General features: G+C 47.0%; 1 protein-coding gene across 1 annotated transcript in view; it reads left to right on the top strand.

Annotated features, from left to right (window-relative positions):
- CRTC3 (CREB regulated transcription coactivator 3) overlaps nucleotides 1-19,874 on the top strand; it is a 193,526-nt gene that overhangs the window by 21,979 nt on the left and 151,673 nt on the right. The window contains exon 2 of the mRNA XM_030189632.1: nucleotides 3,496-3,606. Coding sequence (XP_030045492.1) covers nucleotides 3,496-3,606 — 111 coding nt within the window. The remainder of the gene's footprint in view (nucleotides 1-3,495; nucleotides 3,607-19,874) is intronic.

The following is a 19,874-nucleotide window of genomic DNA, read 5'->3' as shown; positions in this document are numbered from 1 at the left end:
GTTCTACTGCCTTCCTGTTTCCAGAAAACGTTTGTTTGCAGATTAATACCTTTCAAATATTTGAATGTCTGTATCATGTCGCCCCTGTTTCTCCTTTCCTCCAAAGTATACATTTTTTTTGTTTTGTTGCATGTGCAGGTTGGTAAGTCTCTCCTCGTACGGTTTGCAATGCAAATCCTGTACTATTTTTGTAGCTTTTCTTTGCACCACTTCGTCTTTTTCCATCTTTAGCAAGATACAGCCTGCAAAACTGAACACAATATTCCAAGTGGGGCCTCACCAACGACATGTAGAGGGGCATCAACACCTCCTTCTGCTGGTTATGCCACTCTGTGCAACCTAGCATCCTTCTGGCCACGTCCATCACCTTGTCACATTGTTTCTTCACCTTCAGATCCTTGGACACCAACATCCCAAGGTCTCTGTCATGAGTTGAGCTTACTAATCACTCCTCTCCTATTCACTATCTCTCTCTCTTTGGGTTTCAGCATCCCAAGTGTATCACTGTGCACTAAGACCCTTGACCATTCTTCTAACGTTTGGAGATCCTTTTTCATTGTTTCTACTCCCTCCAGGGTATCCACTCTATCGGCTATCTTTGTGTCATCTGCAAAAAGGCAGACCTTTTCTTTCATCCCTTCAGCAATATCTCCCACAAATATATTAAACAGAATTGGCCCCAACACCAATCCCTGAGGAACTCCACTGCTCACCTTCCTTTCTTCCGAGTGGATTCCATTTACCACCACCCTCTGCCACCTGTCAATCAACCAGTTTCTTATCCAGTTCACCACTTTTGGTCCTAAGTTCAGCCCTTTCAGCTTATTCACGAATCTTCTGTGGGGGACCGTATCAAAGGTTTTGCTGAAGTTCAAGTAGATTATATCTAGTAACATCCTTCATCCAGTTCTTTGGTCACCCAGTCAAAGAAGTCAACAAGATTTGTTTGGTAGGATTTTCCTTGGGAAAAGCCACGTTGCCTCGGGTCCTGTAACCTGTTGGCTTCTGAAAAGTTAACTATCTTTTCTTTCAGCAGCGACTCCATTATTTTTCCTACCACTGATGTGAGACTTACCGGTCTGTAGTTTGCCACTTCTTTTCTCCACTTTTGTGAAGAGGGACCACATCCGCTCATCTCCAATCTTGCGAAGCCTCTCCTGTCTCTAAAGATCTATTAAATAAATCTTTAAGAGGTCCCACCAGGGCCTCTCTGAGCTCCCGCAGTATCCTGGGATGTATCTCATCCGGCCTCATAGCTTTGTCCACCTTCAGATTCTCAAACTGTTTATAAACTTTCTTCTGTGAACAGTGCAGTATCCATTCCTAGATATTCCCCCAGCAGCTGACTGCGGTCCTTCTCCAGGATTTTCCTCCATGAACACCGAAGAGAAATAATTGTTTAGCACGTTCATTTAGCACACCCTAAACGGTAGTCACGTTTAGGTTGACTATCTTTCTGTATATGCATCATTGATTAACCAAAGCCCCTCTTTGGTTATGGTTTGTGCAGACGTGAAAATCCTCAGATTTTGGGTAAGGGTGAAATGGTTATCCCTCACTCCATTAAGCAGCCCTGCTGCACTGACAGAAAAATCTCTCTGAAAGGTGTTTTGTTTTATTTTAAATCGGGTAAATCCTAAGAATGGTACTATCAATTTGGGATCAATTATAAGGCATTCTGGGGTTTTTTTTTTGATTAACATCAAATGGAAGGTCTGAGTCATGAGCTAAGAACAGTCCATCCTTGACCTTTTGGTTGAAATTGAGAACTTGAATTATAAGGGGTGGGGGATAATATCCTGTCTAGCCGCCCCCCCCCCCCCCCAGCACTGGGGACACAAAATCAATTGGAGCAGGCTAAGCTAAGAGAATTAAACCATGTGTGGAATTAACACCCATGCAGCTATTCCTTCTCTAAGATGCGAATGAAATCCAATCTGCATATATACCAGTGAAATCTTCTGAAAGTCATAAGAAAGGACTTTTATCTGGGTAGCTCAAAGTGGGAGGTTTAAGTTAACTTGCCCCAAATCACAAGGAGCTGCAGTGGGATTTGAACCAGGCTTGTGTTTTTCAAACGCCCCTTCTCTAGCCATTAGCTTACTCTTTTTCTTTTCTGTTGAAAGAAAATGAGGTCATTTGAGTCCATCTTTTCTCAACAAGCACTTTCATTGAGGAGAAACAGTAAAACTTACTGGTATGATTATCTACATCTGAGAGGGGTCATTAAGTAATTTTGTTACTGCTAATTTGAATTTTGCTATTACATGCATGTGGTACTGCACAGATACACACCACAGTGTCTGCTGCGGGAACTTGAATTCTGATCAAGACACACAGACAAGGCAGAGTCTCTCTGTGATCATTAATCTAGCTGAAACATTTATTTATGCTGCTTTAGCTTGCACCTTTTTCATTAGTAGCTTTGGATGAGTTATTTATTACAAGCCCTTGATAATACCACCTGTCGCATGATAGTACTGTTTACAAATTCCAAAAGAAGAAAGGGAAAGGGGCAGGGTCTGACAATAGAAGCAGAGAGGAAGGGAGAGGTTGGGATTGACAGTTGGCGTTCAGGTACACAAGGTATTTCCCTGTCCCCAGGGGATTTATAATCTGTTTGTACCTGAGGGTTAATTGACTTGCACAAAGTTCCAAGGACCAGCAGCAGGATTTGGGCTTCCCTGCTGGTTAGTAGCCCCATGCTCTAATCACTAGGCTGCTCCTCCACTCCATGCCCTAAATGGTATGTTTTTAATGTCTTATGAATGACTCGGGTACAACAGTGCGTTTCTGTATAAGCACCAGAGGATTCTGAGCTGTGCAGCATTCTGTATGTGCCGAAGAGCATTCGTTCCATAGTAAAACATAGTAGATGACGACAGAAAAAGACCTGCACGGTCCATCCAGTCTGCCCAACAAGATAACTCATATGTGCTACTTTTTGCGTATACCCTACTTTGATTTGTACCTGTGCTCTTCAGGGCACAGACTGTTTAAGTCTGCCCAGCACTATCCCCGCCTCCCACCGACCAGTCTCACCTCCCACCACCGGCTCTGGCACAGACCATATAAGTCTGCCCAGCACTATCCCCGCCTCCCAACCACCAGCCCCGCCTCCCACCACCGGTTCCATTATAACTTTTTTTTTTCCCTTCTCAGTTGGCCACACACATTTCCCAGGTGTTGCTTTGAGTTCCTTTGCTTTTCCTTGTGAAAATTGAGTGGCTCACAGTCCCTGGTGCTAAATGGTTCATAACTGAGGCAAGGCTAATACTGCAGTACTGCCCAAGACCTTTTATTCAGAGCATAGGTGCTTTGTCAGGGCTTTTGCAGAACTGCTCAGTCTCTAGAGCTCATATCGTGCATAAGGCAGTAGTAACATTAGGGCTGTTTTTCTTCTTTTCTTAAGATGTTGATTGTGAAGCATGGCTTCTGTTGCACACTCTTTGCAGACTTATCTTATGGGTTTTTCCTTTTCTTCTTTTTGGGCAGGTTCAGTTCCAGAAACTACAGCAGCTGCGTCTGGCACAGTCCAGAGCTCAATATTACGGAGGCTCCTTGCCAAACGTAAACCAGATTGGCAGCAATGCGACAGAGTTTCAGGTAATCCTTCATACTGGCTTTCCTGTTCAGAATGAGTTTTTTGGACTTGTTAGAAGTTCCAGCATTAGTCCCCTGTGAGCCTCGTTCCAAACTTTCTTGTTATTCAGGTCTTGGCAAAGCTGCTGTACTCTGTGAGGGACTTTGGTATTCAAGTACAGTCTCTCTGCATATCCTGTTTCTGTGAGACCAATAGTGCCTAATTGGGGGTGGTGAGACATCTGTCCACAAACTGGATAGAAATACCACCTCATTTCACATAGGCATGCCATGAGCTGGATTTGAACCTGCAACCTAGAAGTGGAAGGCTGTAGAATAGGGGTGGGAAAACTACATCCCACATGGCAGCCCTGACCTTTAAGTGTCTAAATTCTGGTCCTTTTTACACTGCCAAGGTTTATATAACCTCCAGTCCACCCTTGGTGCCAAGTGCATTGGTGCCTCTTCCTGCCACTCTGGTGTCACCGTCCTTCACAGCCATGAATGTCTGCCTTTGATGGCATGCCGATGGCAAAGGTAGACATGTAGAGTTCTGAGGGATGATGCCAGCAGAGCACATTAGTGCTCCTTTTTCTGCTTTCATTGTGGCAAAATCATCCACTATGGAGAGGAAGGAGGAGGGACAACAGATGTTGACCAGTTCGGAAGAGTGGATAGGTTTTCTCAAATTGCCAGTGCCATGTGTGTTTATATTTGGAAAAACGCGATTTGAAAGCGCAAAACCGCTCTGCGAAAAACTGCACTGGCTCCCAATCAAAGAACGCATTGCTTTCAAAATCTGCACCCTGATCCACAAAATCATCTACGGTGAAGCCCCGGGATACATGACAAACTTGATTGACTTACCAACCAACCACAAACGTGTCCGATTCAACACGAACATATCTAAACCTGCACTACCCAAGCTGCAAAGGACTTAAATACAAATCAACTTACGCATCCAGTTTTTCCTGCATATGCACACAATTGTGGAACGCATTACCTAAAGCCTTGAAAACGACGTACAACCACCTAAACTTCTGGAAATCACTAAAAACTAACCTGCTTAAAAAGGCATACCCTACCGATCCAACTTGAATGACAGATCCCAGCAACACAACAAAAACCAAATTATGTGATGAACATAACACAACTCTACTGTTGAACAACTCCCTATTGTGGCTGTGCCACATGAACGTTATCCTACTATAACATAACTTTGTATTTGTTCATACTGGAGTCTGCAAACGCCTATCCGGTACTATGTAAGTCACATTGAGCCTGCAGTTAGGTGGGAAAATGTGGGATACAAATGTAACAAATTAATTACATGATAACTAATTACACTGCCAGGTAATGATTATATTGCTGTAAAAAAGACATGTGGTACTAGCAGTTTGAGAACCTACTATTCCTGTATGCCAAATGTAACTGACCTGATGCTCTGAATGACCCCCCCAGCTAAACTGCCTTACTCGCAGGCCCAGTCTTGGCTCCTGATGGTTGCTCACCCCTTCTCTAGAACATCTGCATTGTTTAAAAAAAATTTTTTGATACAGAGAAAAAACACTTGCTAATCCCTGAGCCTTGATTTGAGAAGCACTGAATTAAACATTGTGCAAGTGGACTCATGATTTTTTTAAAGCAACAGTGTAGAATTTTCCAGTAATAGAAAGACAACCCTTGATAACACAGGAGAACCATGCAAGAAGTGAGCTGTGGGTTGGTTGAGGATGCTATGGAAGCAGGTTGTGATCTAGTGGGGAGGAGGAGAATCCCAGCTATCATTCAATTTAGTCACTAGATGTTGCCAATCAGATTTCACATTATACGCTCTGTAGAAGTGCCACAATCTGTGGTCCCTGCGGCACCTGGGCTGAGTAATGGGGAGGGGATATCCAAACGGAGAATGAATCCTGCAGAGTTGAAAATGAAGACTGTTGGTGCTGTAGCTGAGCTGGAAACTCCAAGGAGAAGGCAAAAACACTGATTGTAAAGAAACAATAAGTTATTAAAAGGCAGTGATTTATGCTTTTGAAAAAAATGTAAAAAAAAAAGAAGCTTGACCTTGAATTTGTAGCTGAAGATATTTCCTGCAGTCCTCTTTCTCCTTCACCCTCTGCTGTTTGTAATAACCACCAGTTGGATGTCCAAAGGCATGACTCAAGTCATGCAGGATGTCGTCTTCCTTTTAGTTTAGGGTTATTTGTGCTCCTACTTAATTTTAGCAGGACTGGTAACTCCTGATCCTGTTTCTACTGCAGTAAGACTAACTCTATCCTATCTGCAGACCAGTCTTGAAAATGTAAAAATAGGTGAATTGGGAGAATTGAGGTGATGCTTCTTAAGCATTTCTTGTGCTGTGGGGTAAAAGTGTGTTAGTCCTGAGCCTTTCTCATCTGTCGTAGACTTGTGGGGAGCAACTGGCAATGGTAAGTCTGACTGACTAAAGTTCGACTTGGAACTGCTTGGAGGGTTGCAAGTTCTTGATGCAAGGGAGGGGTCCTGATCCACCGCTTCAGACATACTGCGCTTGTGCTAGTCGGAGTGAATGGCAACTCCCAAGTGGTTTTCTCGCTGTGGGACCCAGCGGCCAACGTTGTGCGTGCAAGCAGGGAATCCTGCGGGATGAGGAGGAAACAGTCAGTGCAGCACATCCTTGGATTTGGCACAGCATCCAAATATGCCGGGGACTTTGGGCGTTCCAGCAGGGCTGGTGCACAGTGAGTGTAGGAAAGGGCACTGTTTTGTTCGGGCTGACTGGCAGTGAGGAGCAGCCTCTGTCTGATCACGTGTGGAGCACAGCGTCCTTTTTCAGCCTCAGGGCCTGACAGAGCATTCAGCTGCATTGGAATCTTTGTTTTCTCTTGAGTTTTGTAGTGTTCTTACACCAGGCCTATTTACTGAAGCAGGGACAGTCAGAGTTGTTGCAAGGTGCTTCAGTTTCTCGCCCCACTGCTGCTCCTACTCCGAGGAAATCTCTAGGAGTGCGCAGATGAGGCTCTCTGCTTCTCCCTCATTATCTGATTTGACCTTCCTTTATTCAGAGGAGCCATCGTTGAAGGAGTCGTTAGAGGAAGGAGAGTTTCTCCTGAGAGGGATGATCTGAAAGTACTGAAGTTTGTTTCAAAAAGAGGAGCTCAATACTCTTATTTCTGAGGCACTGGCAATGCTTTCCATTGCGGAGCCTTCTGCTTCAGCATCAGGAGTTTCATCTTTGTCAATCATGAGGGGACTTAGAGGTCCTTCTAAGGCCTTCCCGATGCATCCAGACATTCAGGACCTTATCACAGTGGGTCTTGCTGGATGCAGGGTTGATAGTGGAAAGAGCCATGGCTTGCCTCTACCCATTAGCTCCAGAGGAGAAAGATAAATTGCAACTTCCCTTGGTGGACTTGCTGGTTACAGAGCTGACTTAAGAAGACCACCTTGCCGGGGGAAGGGGTCATTGCCCTAAAAGACCTACAGGATAGGAAGCTAGGAGGCTTGCTGAAATAAGCCTTTGAAGTTGCCTCTTTGGGCATTCTGATGACAGTGTGCAGCTTGTTTGTGGCAAGAGTATGCTTTAAGTGGCATCAGCAGACAGCTACACAAGACGAACGCCATAGCATCCAGCTGAAAGCAGGGTTGGCCTACTTGGCAGATGCTGTTTGACATGTTACAGGTTGCAGCCTACAGTTTGGCTGTCACGGCAGGTTGGCAACTCTGGTTGCAGCATTGGGCAGCAGGTGCAGCGTCTGTCATGTCTAGTTAAATTGCCCTTTCGGGGCAAGTGGCTATTTGGAGAAGATATCAGTAATTTGGTGAACTGGGGGAATCTAAGCCACAGCGGTTTCTGGAAGATTAGCTGAAAGCTTCTGGTTGTCCATCTTTAGGGGGCTTTCAGTCTTAATTTCGAGATAGCAGACAGTAACAGCCTGATCGTCAGCAGTATGGTCAGAAGTCCTGTTTCAGGCACGCAAGTTTTCTTTACGTGTGGACAGGAAGTCCTCCTGTCAGTCAGCTAGAGCACCCAATGCCTCCAGAGCTTAGAAATGATGAAAGGCTGGTCCACTCTTCTCTTCCTCTAGTGGGAGGACTCAGGAAGAGTGGGTCAAAATCACATTGGACCCGTGGGTTCTGGATATTCTTACAGGAGGTTATAAGTTGGAGATTTCCTGTCCAGTTGCTCCTCTCTTCTTGCAGTCTCCTTGTCGAAAGGGAACCAAAGCAGTCGAGGTTCAGGCCACTGTGTAAATTCCTTGCTGGCGCTCCAGGTCATTGTTCAGTTCCCCAGATCGAACAGGGAGAAGGCTGATACTCCATCTACTGCATTTTCCCAAAGAAGGAAGGCACCTTTTTGTCTGATCTTGGATCTCAAAGGTCTAAACCGTTGCCTCAGAATGTCCCACTTTCATATGGAGACACTAAGAGCAGTCCTAGCCTCGGTTAAAGCAGGAGAAATTTTCACCACCCTGGAGGCATACTTGCATATACCTATATGGCTGTCGCATCAGAGGTTTCTACATTTTGCGGTGCTGGACCTTTGCTTCCACTTCAGGGCTTTCTTCTTTAGTCTTGCCACAGCTCCAAGAATGTTTACCAAGGTTATGGTGGTGACCTTCCTTTAGCATCAGGGAATTGGAGTTCACCTGTATCTTGACAACTTGCTCATTTATGCGTTGTCCTATTTGGACAGCGTGGTGGCAATGAACAAAGTTGTCTATGGTCACTGGTTTACGCGATCAATTGTGAGAAGAGCAGACTAACTCCATCACAGACGCTGAAGTATCTGGATGTTCTGTTTGACACAGCATGGGAGAGGATCTTCCTTACAGAGCGCAGGAGGTGAATGACTGAGAAGATGAATCTTTTGAACCAGTAAGACAGGCCCAGGGTCTAGGGTTAATGATGGCGGCAATGGAAGTGGTGCCATGGGCAAGGGCTCATATGTGGCCATTACAGGAATCTCTTCTTAGCCACTGGTCTCTGGCATTGCAGAATTACCACCTTCATCTTCCTTGGACACTGGTTGCCAGATGGAGTATGCAGTGGTGGCTGTTGCCCAGGATTTTGGCCTTCAGAGCTCTCTTTCTGGTAACACAATAGGAGGTGGTGACAACAGATGCCAGCAAGTTGGGTTGAGTGAGCGCATTACAAATTCCATATTTCACAAGGCACCTGGATGGAACAGAAGTCTCGGTGGTCTGTAAATCACTTGGAGCTTGGGACAGTGTGGAATGCCTTATAGGACTTGGCTCCCTTTCTGGCAGAGGCCCTGGTCTGAGATTTTCTCTGGCAATGCAAGGCGGGACCCACAATTGCCTGGTGGAGGTGGCTTCCCTCATGAGTTGGGTGGAGAAAAATCTCTGCTTGTCAGCAGCTCACGAAGCATACTTTCTCAGCAGGTACTCCTTGAACCCAGGGGAATGGGAAGTATCCAGCCAAGGTTTTCAGCTGATAGTGGACCGATGGGTTTCTCCACTTCTGGACTTGATGGTGACGAAAAGGAATTCTAAAGTGTCCAAGTTCTTCAGCTGTTGGAAAGAACCAGACTCAATGGGGATTGATGCCTTACTGCAGCCCTAGCTGGAGACACATCTACTGTAAGTCTTTCCTCCTGTGCCCATGATAGGCTGCGTGGTGAAAAAGATCGCATTGCACCGGGGTCGAATAATTCTCATAGCCCCAGATTGGCCACGGAAACTGTGGTATATAGAACTGATTTAAGTGTTGGACAGGGTTTCTTGCCGTCTTCCACAGGTACTCGGCCTACTGAAGCAAGGTCCAGTGGTTATGGAGGATCTGGCTCATTTGAGACGCAAAGGTTAATCTGATTCTTGCTTCAGGCTCAAATTCTTTATATCTGTGCTGTATGCTAGGGTGTGGAGGACATTTGAGGGCTGGTGTTCCGAGTATGGACTTTTTTTTCTCTGCCTAGGTTGCTTATATCCTAGCATTTCTCCAGGCAGGCCTTCAGAAAGGAGTGGCATTAGATTCTCTAAAAGTTCAGGTTGTGGCTTTGACCTGTTTCAGGGGCTGACTACAGAAGACTCCTCTTGTGGATCACCTGGATATTGTTTGATTCTTGTGTGGAGCAAGCCACTTATGGCCTCCCTTTCATATGCTGTATCCAGAGTAGAACCTTAAATTACCCCTTCTGGCTTTTCAGAAGCTTCCTTTTGAGCTATTCTGGAAGGCCCCCTTGAAAGATCTTGTGCTAAAGACATCATTCTTGTTGGCTGTTGCGTTGTCACGTAGGGTTTCGGAGATTCAGGCTTTCTTGTTGGGATCACTTTCTTCTACAAGTGGCATCAACATTTCATCTTAACCGATTTTTTATAGAGAATACGAAGAGGCACAGTATTCTTCCTTGAAGTTTCTCGATGTGTGTAGAGTCCTCATTAGATATCCGGAAGTCAGGAATGAGTTTTACAGATTGGACAGAATGTTGACAAAAAAGCACAAACAGAGACTTGGTCTCATGACTTCCAAACCCACAATTTCTAGATGGCTGAAGGAGACTATTGCGTTAACTTATTTGCTTGCAGGGAAGTAGGCTTGTCCGGTCTTTCAGGCTCATTCTACGAAGCATGCAGAGATTACCTTACTGTCTCTGCTGGATATTTACAAGGCAGCAACGTGATTATTGCTGCATACCTTTGCCAAGCACTATAGAATGGATGCTGGCGGTGTGCTCATAAGCTAGTTTTGGGGCTTTGGTCCTCAGGATCCCACCCACTCTAGGGATTGCTTTTGAGCGTCCCACAAGTTTTGGAATAGTGGTAAGCTATGTAATGGAAGGACATTACATAGGGATCCAGCAAGTATCGCGTCTTACCGGCCAATAAAATGAAGTAGCGGGACCATGAGTATGCATAAAGCTTATGAAAGCATCTTTCTGTTCAACTGACGTTTCACAAACGTTTCCAATCCACCATAACAGCGCACAATAAACGATTGGACAATCAACGAATAAAATACGAATGAATAAATAATTATATCAATACTTTTAAGCGACTATTAATACTCAATTTCCTAGAAATGAAGAAAAATTAGCACATCAAGCGTACTAAATATAACATACTTTGACCTGAGTAAATGGCTACTTAATGGTGGCATTGCAAAACAAAAGCATATCAGTGTTGTAGAGCACAATTTTCTCTTTCAGATGATACTGTTCACAAGCTGATTCAGGCAGACTCTCTTTTTTTTAATAATTGGCTTTGAACTTTGGTACATTTTACCATTTGCGCTGACAGTGCCAACTTTGAAGAGATCCTGCAGGGTGGTTATAGATGCTGGTTAGTTGCAAATCTGGCAGTATTATGTCCAGCACAAGCATAATGCTTGTTCAAAATTTCAAGTCCGTATCTTTGTTTGCAAGGAAGTTGTTGCGGTCTGAATATTGGTCCAAATATGTTCCAATGAGTCGCGACCAATTTTGATGCACACTTTGAGTCAACTTGTTTGACTGGATTTTGTATCCATAATGTTAAAATGTATTTTATCGGAATTAGCATCAAAAACTGTACAGGATTTGAATTCTTTAACCATTCTTATAAATGTGTTTGGATTTTATTAGACCCCCAAAATGGCATTTTGGTAAATGTAGCGCACTCATGGACTGACAACCTTTCAGAAAAGGGGGTCTAGATCTGCAACTATTGCAGTTAGAGACCTCAAATTTTGGGAAACCTCGTTTAACACCTGACTCGCGCAACAGATAAAATTTGAACAAAATTGGAGACATGATGGTGGGAAGGTTTAGACCACTTGTCATGGAATGACCATAGTGATAACTACAAACTCTGCTTCATCAGTGGTTTGCAACCCAGTCCTTGGGATACACCTTGTCAGTCAGGTTCTCAAGCTATCCTTCATGAATATGTATGATACGGATTTCTATGCACTGCCTCCATTTTGTGCCAGTTCATCCCATGCATACTCATTATGGATAACCTTACTGGCTAGGTATGTCCTGAAGATTGGGTCGAAAACTACTGCTTCAGAGTTTGATGTTGCCAGGATTAACCATTCCAAAGTTATATGTGAGACACATATGTGAAAATATAAATTGTAACACATACAGACATTCAGTGCAATCTCTTATCCGCTAAAGAAAGGATAAAATAGACCATGTAAAATGCATTCTTCCTTCTGTTCAGCTTTTTGAGATGTTTTATCTGGAAACGCTGAATGGCAAATAAAAAGGAAATCATGAGTAAAAGATGTGATAGCTGAAGAGATTTGATTTGAGACAGCAAGGGTTGTTTCTGGTACGTCTGTGAAAGTGTAAAGACCAGAGCTGAAACTAAATTGACAAGAGGCAGGTGGCACCTTTATAAACATAATCAATTTATTGAGACATGAGCTTCCAAGGACCCGAGTCCACCTAATCAGGTTCATCCATATGAAGCTCCAAGGGAGTCCACTAGAACGCCATCGGGGAAACATTTTTTCATGGAAAGGATAGTGGACGCATGAAGTGGTGGAGACACAAAATTGTAATGGACTTCAAAGGGAGCATCTAATATAATAAAACGCACCGTGAACGTTCTAATGAGGACAACGTTCTGAAGCCATCTGACGTCACTCCCTGAGTCCCTGGCTGTAGGGTTCGTGGCGTTCGTGGTGTGAAGCCACCCAGCCGTCTCTGCCCCGCCCTCGCGTCTAAACAAACAAATCCGGAAGCGAAGCGTCAGGGAAGGAGGCGGCGCTCCCGACGTCTAGCCTTCCCTTCGCTGTGTTCCGCCTTCAAAAAAAGGCGGAACACAGCGAAGGGAAAGCTAGACGTAGGGAGCGCCGCCTCCTTCCCTGACGCTTTCCTGCCGGAAACGCCACGGAGGTAAAGTTAAAAAGAATAAAAAAAACAAAAAAGGGATGCATGTATGCGAAGGGGGAGGGGGGCATGGATGCGAAGGGGGGGGGGGGAGAAGAGGGCGGGCCAGGCTGGGACATGGGAGAGAGAGGAGCATGGATGCGAGGGGGGGGCCATGGAAGGGAGAGAGGGGACTTGCTGGAAAAGGATGAATGGAGGCAGCAGGGGACAGAGGAGCATGGATTGGAAGGGCAGGGCTCAGGGAAAGAGGGAAATTGCTGAAAAGGGATGAATGGAGGGGGCAAGGGACAGAGGAGCATGGATGGGCATGGATTGGAAGGGCAGGACTCAGGGAGAGGGGAATTGCTGGATAGGGATGAATGGAGGGGACAGATGGGCATGGATGGATATGGATTGCAGGGCAGGCCTCAGGCAGAGAGGGGAAATGCTGGATAGGGAAAAATGGAGGGGCCAGGTGACAGAGGAGCATGGATGGGCATGGATTGGAAGGGCAGGACTCAGGGAGAGGGGAATTGCTGGATAGGGATGAATGGAGGGGACAGATGGGCATGGATGGATATGGATTGCAGGGCAGGCCTCAGGCAGAGAGGGGAAATGCTGGATAGGGAAAAATGGAGGGGCCAGGTGACAGAGGAGCATGGATGGGCATGGATTGGAAGGGCAGGACTCAGGGAGAGGGGAATTGCTGGATAAGGATGAATGGAGGGGACAGATGGGCATGGATGGATATGGATTGCAGGGCAGGCCTCAGGCAGAGAGGGGAAATGCTGGATAGGGAAAAATGGAGGGGCCAGGTGACAGAGGAGCATGGATGGGCATGGATTGGAAGGGCAGGGCTCAGGGAGAGAGGGGAATTGCTGGATAGGGATGAATGGAGGGGACAGATGGGCATGGATGGATATGGATTGTAGGGCAAGCCTCAGGCAGAGAGGGGAAATGCTGGATAGGGATGAATGGAGGGGGCAGGTGACAGAGAAACATGGATGGCCATGGATTGGGAGGGCAGGGCTCAGGGAGAGAGGGGAATTGCTGGAAAGGGATGAATGGAGGGGCCAGGGGACAGAGGAGCATGGATTGGGAGGGCAGGGCTCAGGGAAAGAGGGAAATTGCTGAAAAGGGATGAATGGAGGGGGCAAGGGACAGAGGAGCATGGATGGGCATGGATTGGGAGGGCAGGACTCAGGAAGAGAGGGAAATTGCTGGATAGGGATGAATAGAGGGGACAGATGGGCATGGATGGATATGGATTGCAGGGCAGGCCTCAGGCAGAGAGGGGAAATGCTGGATAGGGATGAATGGAGGGGGCAGGTGACAGAGAAACATGGATGGCCATGGATTGGGAGGGCAGGGCTCAGGGAGAGAGGGGAATTGCTGGAAAGGGATGAATGGAGGGGCCAGGGGACAGAGGAGCATGGATTGGGAGGGCAGGGCTCAGGGAGAGAGGGGAATTGCTGGATAGGGATGAATGGAGGGGACAGATGGGCATGGATGCATATGGATTGCAGGGCAGGCCTCAGGCAGAGAGGGCAATTGCTGGATAGGGATGAATGGAGGGGCCAGGTGACAGAGGAGCATGGATGGGCATGGATTGGAAGGGCAGGACTCAGGGAGAGGGGACTTGCTGGATAGGGATGAATGGAGGGGACAGATGGGCATGGATGGATATGGATTGCAGGGCAGGCCTCAGGCAGAGAGGGGAAATGCTGGATAGGGATGAATGGAGGGGGCAGTGCCCATGGAGAGAGGGGAATTGCTGGAAATGGATGAATGGAGGGGGCAGGGGACAGAGGAGCATGGATGGGCATGGATTGGGAGGGCAGGACTCAGGGAGAGAGGGAAATTGCTGGATAGGGATGAATAGAGGGGACAGATGGGCATGGATGGATATGGATTGCAGGGCAGGCCTAAGGGAGAGAGGGCAATTGCTGGATAGTGATGAATGGAGGGGCCAGGTGACAGAGGAGCATGGATGGGCATGGATTGGAAGGGCAGGACTCAGGGAGAGGGGAATTGCTGGATAGGGATGAATGGAGGGGACAGATGGGCATGGATGGATATGGATTGCAGGGCAGGCCTCAGGCAGAGAGGGGAAATGCAGGATAGGGATGAATGGCGGGGGCAGGTGACAGAGAAACATGGATGGCCATGGATTGGGAGGGCAGGGCTCAGGGAGAGACTCTCTCTCTCTCTCACACACTCACACTTTCACTCTGACTCTCAAACAGTCACTCTCACATACACTCTCCCAAACATACACACTCCGAGGAAAACCTTGCTAGCGCCCGTTTCATTTGTGTCAGAAACGGGCCTTTTTTACTAGTGCATTAATAAAAGGTTCCCTTAATCTAGGGTTACCATATTTGCCCTAAGAAAAAAGAGGACACATGCCCCGCCCCCTGGCACACCTCTTCTCCGCCCCTGTCCCACCCATGCCCCACCCCTTGCCCCGCCCCCTATACAAGACTTCAATGGAAGTCTCGGGAAGCTGCCGCTTCAATCGTATTAGCATACATTCACCATCCACCTTTTTGCCAGCTACCTTTTGCCAGCTCTTTCTCCCCCCCCCCCCGCCCCCCTTACACGCTTCTAGGTTCCCTTCCCTTCCCCCAGGCCAGGCGGGCCCCAGTTTTCTTCTACTTCTCCCCCCTTCCTTCCCCCACCTAGACTAGTTTACAAATCTCCAGTACAGCCTTTGCTGTCCATATAAAAATGTATTGAGTGTTTTTAAAACTGTCGATGTAAGGAAATTTTAATTTTGAACCCCGCTTTGATGCTGTTATTAGGACAGGAGACTTTTAATAAGTATATAATCACAAATGAATGTATTTGTGATGCTTTACTATGAGTTTGCATTAGATCTAGGCACAACAAAAAAAACCCAACCCTAATTCTTGTTTAATGTGGGATATAACTGCCATAAATATGTAAATAAATAATTAGAAAGAAACTCTGAATGTTGAGCACCTGATTTTTATACCTTGATGTTTGTTTAGTGGTCCTTTACCAGGAGAAACAAAAATCTCTGCAGTGCATGAATATAACACATGCTAAGGTGTCCTTATAACCAGCCCCTCCAAATAACACACCGTTTATGATTTATAACAAATTCCTACTCTACCTATGAAAAGTTATTCCGTTATTTATACTTCCATCTGTGTACATCCGTGTGTTGCACAAGGCAGCATGCATGGGCCACATGGCAGCCTACCAAGTTACCTACCAGCTCCAGACCAGTACCATCCGAAAGAAAGTGGCTCCGACCCCGGACTCAGACAGGGAGGCCTTGGAGAAGAGACAAGTCGGAATCAGGATAAAAAAAATTGACCTCGTCGTCGTCGATATGGCAGCGGCTGTGCAGGCGGCAGGCACTAGAACTGAAGCACTGCACTGCGCGCCTGCCTGTTTGCTCGTGCAGGAGGACGGACGGAGGGCGGATCATTGTAATCAGCTGACTGGGGCGGGCGGGCTGGGCTGGCTAGCGCACACGCACGGACGCTGCACGTCGGCGTCGGACGACGGGAGGAGTCGAGTCAGGAGGAGGAGAAACCCGGACAAAGCCAACAAATGAGGAAATCCGCCCGGACTCCCCACGGCACCCTCAAAAAGAGGACATGTCCGGGGAAATCCGGACGAATGGTAACCCTACCTTAATCCAGCCATTCCTAACCCAGTCCTCGGGGTACACAGTCACATCGGGTTTTCAGGATATCCATGATGAATATGCATGAGAGATTTATTTATTTATTTATTTGGACTTTGCTCACACCTTTTTCAGTAGTAGCTCAAGGTGAGTTACATTCAGGTACTCTGGATATTTCTCTGTCCCAGGAGGTCTCACAATCTTAAGTTTGTACCTGAGGCAATGGAGGGTTAACTGACTTGCCCAAGATCACAAGGAGCAGCAGTGGGATTTGAACCGGTCACCTCTGGATTTCAAGACCGTTGCTCTAACCACTAGGCTACTCCTCCACTCCTTTTTGTGCATTACCTCAGTTGCATGCAAATCTAACTCATGAATATTCATTGTAGATATTCTAAAAACTCGATGGGACTAGGTGTGCCCTGAGGACTGGGTTGGAAATTGCTGCCTTAATGGGAAGATGGTAAAAAAGCAGTAAGAATCTGCATGAAATAGTGGTCAACCCCAAAATAACAGTAAAATGATATACTGTGCTTCCAAAAAGGCATTGGGGGAGGGGGGGGGGAACCTTAAGAGCAGCAGTTGCAAACCTAAACATTTTGCTAGGCATACTGGATGGCCCACTTTGGTCTTATCTGCCGTTGTTTGCCATGTTTATTAATCTTTATAACTTTCTCTGACTTAAATTCTGTTCATTAGTTTGGTTTGCTTCTTAACACGTGGTTGAACTTGGTGATCAGCGGTTGCTACAAAAAGTGAATTGTCCTCTAGTTGCATATTGATAGCTGGGTGTGTAACTATTAAGCGTAAGAGGGCTTTGCTTGTTTAAGGTTGGTGCAAGATAGGAATAGAGAGAATGTTAGCAGTTGAAATACTAATTTCATGTATTATCTAATCATAAATATTTTGAAGAAATTTATGTTTAGTATAGGAACAGTGGTGACGAACCAAAAGGAGGAAAGGAACAGCCAAGGATTTTGCTGCAATGAATATTGGATAACCAAGTCTAGACTCCTTGATTGTTTTCGTCATCACTGTTCTTTTCTGGTTTCATTACTTGTGGAGACTTTCCTCCTGTTCCTTGTATTTGTTCATTATATACAGTTTTACATTGGGTATCATGAAATATTAGTGTTGACAAGCAGAATGCTGCTTTTGCTCTACAGCAGTGAAGTGCAATGTAGTTTGATTGGATGGTGACTAGAGGAGAGTTTTGCTGAACAATTTCAGGCAGTAATTGTTGCCTTTCAAGTTGATGGTCAGACCTGCAGGAGAAGAACAAAATAGATAAGATCATGGGAGTCCCCTGTTTATATGCCTCCGGGATATATAAAAGCGACAGTGCTCTGAGGCCCTCATGATCAAAAGCAAACTCTGGCGCTAGAGGCTGTTAACGCCATACTAGCGCCAGAGTTTGGAGCTGACCCATGATCAGAGCCCTCGAGCGCCTGAAACAGCGCACTCGAGGGCTCTCAGCGCAAGTAGCATGCAAATGCATGCTAAACAGGGCTTCTAGCGCAATTAGCTTGCAAATGCATGCTAATTGGCGCTTAACACATTCATCCCCAATGATCAGCGACCAGCGCACCAAAGATTGGGTCGCTGGCCGCAGCAAAATACTGGCGTTAGATTTTGCGGATCATTGGGGAGGAATGGTGAGCCCTGTCCAGCATGCAGTTGCATGCTGGCAGGCCCCCCTTCCCCCCCAAGGCAAACGCGAATGGGGGGCTGGAGGTCCGGTGGACCTTCGATGATCCCCCCCCCCCCCCCCATGTTCACGGAGGGCTGGAGATCCGGTGGGTCTCCAGCCCCCGAAACCCCCAGAAATCGTTGATTGGCCGCCGATCTCCCACTGTGATCCATCGACAGGGGGGGGGGGGGGCTGGAGGTCCACCAAATCCTTCCCCCCAGCGTTGTCCTTAGATTCCCTGGTGGTCCGTGGTGTGCTGTGGTGTCGTGCCGGCCCCCTTCCCGGCCCCCCTACCTTTTGTTGGTGGAGGGACGCAGCCTGCCTGCCTCCCTCCTCTTCCAGTCAGTCGACGCCCAAAATGGCGGTGCCCAGCACCGCCCACTGCATCCTGGGATGCACTGGGCGGGGCTACAGACCATGTAAGGGAGCGATTCCCTTACATGGTCTGTAGCCCCGCCCAGCGCATCCCAGGATGCAATTGGCGGGGCTGGGCGCCGCCATTTTGGGCGTCGACTGACTGGAAGAGGAGGGAGGCAGGCAGGCTGCGTCCCTCCTCCAACAAAAGGTAGGGGGGCCGGGAGGGGGCCAGGGGGGTGTCACGACACCACAGCACACCACAGACCACCAGGGAATCTATGGATCACAGTGGGAGATCCTTTGGCCGGAGGCGGCCAATCAACGATTTCTGGGGGTTTCGGGGGCTGGAGACCCACCAATCCTGCAGCCCCCCCCCCTCCCCGTCGGTGGGTGGGAGAGGATTTGGCCGGCGGCGGCCACAACGTTTTCTGGGGGTTTTGGGGGGGCCCTCGTTGTTTGGGCCTCGGGGCAGGCTGTTTGACAGGTTTGGGCTTTTGACAGCCCAGACCTGTCAAACAAGTGCGGGAGGATTGTGCTGAGCGCATGCTCGGCACAATTCTCCCGCACTTTAAACATGATAATCAAAGATAATAGCGCTGCTTAGATTTGCATGCATTATCTTTGATCATCGATGCAGAAAAGCCCTGGAACAGTGCAGGGCTTTTGATCATCTTCCCATGAGTCTGGAGACAAATGGAAAAAGGGATAGCCCATAGGGTAAGATTGGGGGACAAGACATTTTTCAGATATATAAATAACAGGAGGAAGTGCCATAATAGCATTGTGAAATTCAAAGCTGAGGGGGAGGAATATGTAGAAGCTGATAAGAAAAAAGCTGAACTGCTTAACAATTATTTCTGTTCTGTGTTGACTGATGAAAGGCCAGGGGTAGGACCGCAGAAAACAGATGCTAATGGTGGATAGGCTGTATGATCTTTATCTGCCGCCTTTTTCTCTGTTTAGTCCCTAGTACCCTATTTCATTTCTAAAACTCTGAACTTATGTCCCAAGCTTTCATCACCTTTCTCTGCCTCACATCCCCTCACTAGCAACTTTCTCCCTGGTATCTAGCCCTTTATTCTGTTTTACACCTATTTAACTTCCCATACCCCCTTTCACCTTCTTCCTAACTTCTCCATTTCCACAAACCTGTCCCTTTCTAGGCCCTCCACATCCATCATGATTTCTCATCCTACCCCACCATCACTTTTCTGTCCTTTTCTTCTCCATTCCATTTAACATCCCCCAACACACATACTTCCACAGAGTTGTTTATTCTCACTGCCATCCAGTCCCTGTTCACCCTCATCCCCAAGTTGCTACCTAATCTCAATCCTGAAATCCATTTTTTGAGGGTGGGGGCACTTGCCCACCTCTAGGATTCCTCTTCTGTAACAGTCTCATCTCTCTCGTGCTCCCAACCCCCATGGTTTTCCCCTTGGATTTCACTAATCAGAGGAGGCAAGAGGGGAGAGAGTAGAGGGTTCTGCACGTAGATCCCAATCACAGAAGGGAGCAGGACCTCACATTATTAGGCCAGGCTGGCAATCGTGGTCATAGCCATGCAGCATTTTTAGCCCTGGCTGTTTGCAGCAGTGATCACAATGGCAGTACAGAACTACCAGGAGAACAGCAGGTCATCAACATTTTCAGAAACGCTGATCTTTTTGGGAGTGGTGGGAAAGCAGAAATAAGGACCAATTAGGGCATTTTACATACCTGATCCTTGGAGTTCTGTTCTCCCCAGCCTGCAGGCAGACACACTTATTAAGGAAAGCATGAGC

Source organism: Microcaecilia unicolor, chromosome 1 (genome assembly GCF_901765095.1).
Source record: "Microcaecilia unicolor chromosome 1, aMicUni1.1, whole genome shotgun sequence".
NCBI classification, from domain to species: domain Eukaryota; kingdom Metazoa; phylum Chordata; class Amphibia; order Gymnophiona; family Siphonopidae; genus Microcaecilia; species Microcaecilia unicolor.
Note: the sequence above shows the minus strand (reverse complement) of the source record. Positions and strands in the feature narration are given on the sequence as shown.